The sequence below is a fragment of the Hyalella azteca genome, unplaced genomic scaffold (assembly GCF_000764305.2).
Source record: "Hyalella azteca isolate HAZT.00-mixed unplaced genomic scaffold, Hazt_2.0.2 contig7681, whole genome shotgun sequence".
Taxonomy (NCBI): domain Eukaryota; kingdom Metazoa; phylum Arthropoda; class Malacostraca; order Amphipoda; family Hyalellidae; genus Hyalella; species Hyalella azteca.
The window spans coordinates 35,757-42,310 of NW_025937800.1; the positions used below are offsets into that span (position 1 = coordinate 35,757).

The window sequence follows — 6,554 nt, forward strand, 5'->3', positions numbered from 1 at the left end:
ATTCCGTGACATATTTTCTCATTCAAGCCGAATGAAATTATTTGATATATACAATACAACACATTCATGCTACAGATAGAGATACAAGAAAACCGAGAGCTTCTTCAGTAGGGGTCGATTGTACGGTAAAAAATGAATTACATATGTAACTTGCTTCAAATTAACAATTAAAGTTCCCGGATAGTAAAAATAAAGTTATAGGATAAACATTCTTAATCAATAAACGATATAGAATGATTCAGAACACAGGAATGTAAACATTTTCCTTCATACTATTAATTCATGTAATCATGTTAGCCATCCACGCAACATTTCATCAAAGTTCTACGTGATTTTAGACCTAATTCGCGACTCAAAAGTAAGTCGACTTTCTTTAATTGCCATCCATAGCTTTGGCATAATGAGTAGAAATTAAACGGTCTCTTCATAATAGATCTCGCTCCGTGGTTAGGACCTAAATAGCTATGAAGCTGTTCACAGAGATGGAAACGTGAACTAAGGGGAAAAATTCAATACTTCATCAGTTGAAAAGCTTCATTTGCCAAATTTATCCGTTGAACAATATCACGACGAAATTAATAAAAACAAGAAATTGTATAAATGTGTATTCATCCTTGTCACAATTTTACAATGAACTGTCCAATTTTTATGATGAAGTATTCAAGCAAAAATAAGTTATGAATCACACACACTCCAATAAGTCAGAAGAAAATCTCCAGGAACATTAAAATAAAAATCTGTCATAAATCAGTTCCAAATCCAACGCATAAGAAGTAAAATTTTCCGCGCTAACATTATAACTTACAGATTTGATTTACTGAATATTGAGGCGCGGCATAAATATGTTCGTATACATCACATATATATCCCTCAAGCTAAAAAAAAACAGGCACATATAAACTTGTTTTAGGCTTTAGAATAGACTACCTGAAATTGTTTTTAGACAGATTCATACTAAACATAAACTCGTTACATTTGAATGTTAGACTTAGAGGCTTGTTGTTGAGGAAACTCTAATTAAAATATTAGATTAAGATGCATCAAAACCAAACTTTAGGATTAGAACCATTCTGACCAAACTTATGAACGTTTTACCATCAATTATAGCAAATACCTAGGAGAAAAATACTTATAATAGGATAGCAGCAGCCTATGTATTGACAGAGAAATAATAGGCAAGAATTTGCTCAACCAACGAGCAAACTAAAGAAATGATTGCCACCAGTTTTCTGAAGTGTGAATATCAGACTCTTCTTCAGCAAGCATTCCAGATCAAAACAAGGTGGTATTAGCGTTGCTGTCATCAGTATAGTTGCATTAATAGCACATTGAAATGGTTAATTCGTTCAATTATAACGAATCAGACAGTCTAACAGAGACGTGAAATATCCAATAAAAATTGGTCATAAGGTCATGAATACACTAAAATTTAATAGCTACTTACGAATGGTCGTATAAATACATCTCACACTGAAGGAATCCTAAAAATTTATAAATAAATTACCACAAATAAATAAGCAGAATAAAATCTAGAACATGTACAGTCGAAAGAAAATGGACATGGTGCACACATACCACAACTCAGAACGGGCGAATAAAACTGATCCAAATCCAGTTTTTTACCAGACATACGATAGATTATCATCTAGATTTCTTTTACATGAAATCTATAAAACTCGCTTTTGACCAGCTCTTTTGACTCGCACTGGTCCAAGGACAGACCCTTATTTTCTATCAAAATGTAACTATCGAAAACATTACTACCGTACTGCACTTATATTTCCAACCGAATATAGCTTAATTGCGATTAGGAGGATTGGGATGAAGATTCAAGGTATTCGCTTCACTCCCTCCATGCACGAGTGAGTTATGAATGCTGCAATATAAAGAATCAGAACCTGAAACCACACAAACAAGCCAACCAATCATCATTCAAAGCCTGAACAATTAACCCAAATCACCCAATGAATGGCAACTATCAACACGTCATAGACGCCGCCAGAACACTTATTCAGCGGTAAATATGTGCACAAACACGTTAGTTAAGAGTCTCAGTGATAGTTAATGTACCAATACGTAGTCAATGTGTCAGAGTTCTTGACGAATTTATGACATCGGAATCATTTATTAAGCGGCGGTCACAAGCGCATTAATTATATATAATTTTAGGATTATATCTAATTTTAATTACGACTTTCAGTGAAGTAAAAAAATCTTGACAATTTTAGAAAAGTTCCCATTTAACAACCCAGGTGGGCATTAGCATTCCAAAATGAAGGGACATCGGCAATTTTCTCAGCAACTGTATCTTAAAATCAACTGATAAATAGGAGGAATTTCACCTAACGTGCAATTAAACATTCGATGTGTTATAAATAAGCCCTATGAGAATAAAATGTCAAAGCGTGCCTTGAAATCGGTGCATTGTCCAGGTCAAGTTCGCGCATGTTTCCTTAAGATTAGTTACTAGAACCTAATCGAGCTCCACCAGTTCTGGAGACGCCGCTCTCTGCTGGTAACGTCCGTTGGGCACCAGCAGCACAGGATCAGCGCGCCTTCTCCTGCCATCCGCGGCTTCCTCCTTCACCAGAACTTCTAAGCTTTTGTGCGACGCGCTGTCAAATCTGGCATCTGGCAGGCCATGCACGTCGTTGTAGTCGTCGTCTGTGTCTCCAAAATGCTGGCTTGTTGCAAGTAAAACGTCTGAAAGATAAAATTAGTTGATATCGAACTGTTATGTGCTTACTTATTGGTGCTGTGACTCTATCAATGACAGACGAAAACTCAATGAATTATGTCAGAAATTTTATTAATCTTGCGTTCAGAAAAAGCTGATAGAATAGATCAGCCTCATAAGCGAAAAACTTTTCTGAATTTATTCTAAGAGTTTTTGGTTTATTTAAACGTAATTGAAGACTAGCTTAGTGCATATAAAGTTCGTTGTTGGTCAAACAACGAAAATATTCTACAGAAAACAAGTGGCACAAAGAAACTTATAAAGAACAGACAGACGGCAGAAGACCTCCCCGAGTTAATCAAAATCACTGACAGCAAAACCATTTTTCAAGAATGTGGTTTTGTAATTTTTTTCATGGATAATTACAGACTTACCTTCTTCAGACGACAGTTCTTCCGGCTGTGGCGACAATGATTGGCAGTCAACATCAAAATTTTCGTTATGATTGCCGTTTTTCACTGCGGAATCGAGAACTTCAATGGCAGCAGGTTCCCCTACATCCTTGGTCTTGCTTAAAGCACAGGACAGGGATCTCGAAGTACTAGAAGAGTTCATACTACTCAAATTAGACTTATCTTTGAATTCGTCAGAACGATTAGAATCCTTAGTTTTACCAAGGGAAGAAGGTGTATCAGTGTTTAAGCAATTTTCAGTACTTATTTCAAACGATTTGCTACAGTGGACACCGTTCGAATTGTACATTATACCATTAGCACTATTAATACTGGCGTCCACAACAGACTCCTCTATGTTGGTGTCGATACAATCTATACTAGAGCTGCTTGACGCCGGGGAAGCCTGCCCCTTAGTAACACCCAAACGACTGAGCTTGGCCGTCTTTATTCGTGGCACGGGGCCTTTAGGAACGCTCGAGGAAGACGACGAATTCTTTGACAGAGGGCCAGGCTTTTTTGTAAGCCTCAATTTATTAGGTGAAGTTGACTCTTTGTTAATGGAGGCGTCTTGGGTTCTATTCGGACCATGAACAGTTGATTCAATTACCTCGACTTCTTGGTTGCTAGACACCTCTTCGACTACATCCGAACTTGACCTATAATTGTTTACAACGGTCATTCCTGCATCATTTTGTCCCTTTGTTGGATGCAAACTTCCAGAATCCTCCTGCTCTGAAATGTAGTTTTCATCAGTAACATCTGTAAGGCTTTCATTTTTTTGTTTAAGCCGTTGCATGCTTTTAGGAGAAATCAATTTGTTTCTCGCAGAATTAGATTTCTGACTCGGTGAAGTATGTTCTATTGGAGTATCAGACCGTCTACCACACGTTGTTGCTTCCAAAGCATTAGATTCGCAAGTTTTTCTGCCAGCATTAGCTGAAATGAACATTCCTTCTGTAACATTATCTAATTCTGTATCAGGGATGATATCTGGCGATTCCAAGAGAAGAGAATTTTCGGCCCGAGATTTCCGGAATGATGGTTCCAGTTTGTCATCACTTCTGCTGTCAACCAAATCCAAAGTACTTGCAGCATTCATACTCTTAAGAGAAGCTGCATCCCCCATTTTTTCCACACGATCATTCAACATTTCAGAAACTACAACAGGTATTTCTATAGACTTATTTTGCCTTTGTTGTAGAGCATTTTCGACTCTGTGCTCCTTCATGGATGGAGCTTCATTTGAACTGCTATCGTCGTCTGATTGATGCTCAATGTCAGGCAAAGACAAAGAATCTACATCATCTTCCTCATCATCATCATCATCATCATCGTCTTCCTCAACGTTCATATGATTTTCTTCGTTATCGTCACTTTCATCATCATCATCGTTCTGGCCGCCATCATCAAATACAAGTTCCTGCTGGACAATTGGCGAGAACGGACTTTCACTGTCGTCGTCGTTTACGGTATCAAAAGCATCATTTTCAGGTTGATCACTTGACGATACACCTTTACGTTGAGAGCCAGAGTCGCGCCGCCCCTCGTTATCTTGCTTATTTGTATCGCTAAATTTTTGTAAAGATGTTGGAGCTTCTTCGTTAATTGCCTCATCGCCATCTAGCCGACTCTCGTGACCAGTGGTTTCGTCGTCTGTACTTGTTTTCTTTGAATCTGCCTTCAAGTCTGAGACCTCACGCATCTCTGTCTCCTTATCTACAAACTCTTGGAAAACCTGTAAAATAAATTTTATAAGCCCAAACTATCAAGATAATAAGAAGACCCTCACTTTCAGACATTTATCACACTGTAAAAGAGAAATGTACTCAGCATCAGTCACACACAGCTCGTAGTTTCAAAATGAATTTTTTTTATAAAAAGACACAGCAAATATTTACTTTTTGGACTCATTCCAACTAAAATAAGAAACAACAGCCTCACCTAAAGAAGTTCCTTGCAGGCTAGAAGCTTACCTTGAAAAGTTTCTCGCTGGCAAGAGGCTTACATTTGAAAGTTTCTTGCTGGCAAGAGGCTTACGTTGGAAAGTTTCTTGCTGGCAAGAGGCTTACCTTGGAAAGTTTCTCGCTGGCAAGAGGCTTACCTTGGAAAGTTTCTCGCTGGCAAGAGGCTTACCTAATACTTTTTATAAGTCTAGTTTTAATTGTTCAGTGAAAGGTGCAGGCATACAACTTGCAAGTTATTAGGTACTTTATAGAAACTGAGCAAGTTAGCGTACATGTTTTAAGCCTTAAGGAAGTTCATTTTTTGCCTCAAGTAACATTGTTGGGTCAAAAAAAGTGGTCTAGGTGGATCAAAATAATATATGAACCTTCAAAATTAATTCCATCCTGGACTCTCAACTCTCAAACTCACAACTTACTGCTCCATCACACTCAGGATGATGTATGTTTTCGGTGAATTTTCCCGCGCATTTTCACTTTTTTTAAGCTATTGCTGGGCACAGTTGGCGCAATGTAATGAAAATTGATTATCTTCGCGCACGTGTTCGCGCAATCCCGGCCATCTTTATTTTAGAAGAAATTTTCTCCAAAGTCATATGGCAACACTGAACACCGTCTGTTTACATTTCATATGTATAACAGCAGCAGTTTATGATTACCGTACGTTCCGTGTCTGACAAGGCGGACAACCGGAAGAGTCAGAAGTAACCCGGACATGTCTTACATTTTATTATTGTCAGTTCGACTCGCGTAGTCAATATACTCGCGTATATTGTCGACTAAAATAGTAGAACTATTCTAGCTTTCTAAAGTATGGCGCACGGCACACTTTTTTAACAACGTAGTACGGCGCACCGCACAGGTCGTTAAAATGACAAAATAAATTCCCGCGCACCTGGCACATCTTCCTGACCATGGCTGCTCCAATTCTGCTGTGCTGTGCTTAACTGTCCAGCCTCCTTGCAATTTGCCAATTCTTACCAGAAATCAAACTGGTGCACAGAGCTGGGTTCAGAACTTCAGAAGTTCAGACCTGCGCCTCTCTGCTCCAATCTTGGCAATTTGCCGCATAGTGGCAAAGCAGAGAGTTTTTTAGACTCTCCCTCAAGTTCATTTCTGAGTCCTATAAGTAGACCAGTTACCACTTGCCACTGTAATAGTAAAGTATCATGGATACCAGCATCATCATACATAAAAAATTGGTTTAGATCTTGAATAAATGACAAAATTAAAAATGAACTGATTCTAAAATAGGGTAAACGCGGCATATTCCGACATTGTAGGTAATTCTGTCACCTCTCAAGCTTTTCCTTTATATTAAGCTTTGTTTTAGTTCCATGCGTTCATTGATGGTTGAAATGGTGACGTCATACATTTGCGTGTCGAAATACTGCAAAAACACTAGGTCTTGGCCATCTAGTGGGAAAATATTGAGATCCAAAGAGAGACAATGCATGCCAC

At 38.3% G+C, this 6,554-nt stretch overlaps 1 protein-coding gene across 1 annotated transcript in view; it reads right to left on the reverse strand.

Annotated features, from left to right (window-relative positions):
- Positions 1 to 590: 590 nt before the first annotated feature.
- LOC108664698 (uncharacterized protein DDB_G0283697) overlaps positions 591 to 6,554 on the reverse strand; it is a 21,723-nt gene continuing 15,759 nt past the window's right edge. The window contains exons 10-11 of the mRNA XM_018151362.2: positions 3,112 to 4,867; positions 591 to 2,703 (exon numbers count right to left, since the gene is read on the reverse strand). Coding sequence (XP_018006851.1) covers positions 2,474 to 2,703; positions 3,112 to 4,867 — 1,986 coding nt within the window. The 3' untranslated portion in view covers positions 591 to 2,473. The remainder of the gene's footprint in view (positions 2,704 to 3,111; positions 4,868 to 6,554) is intronic.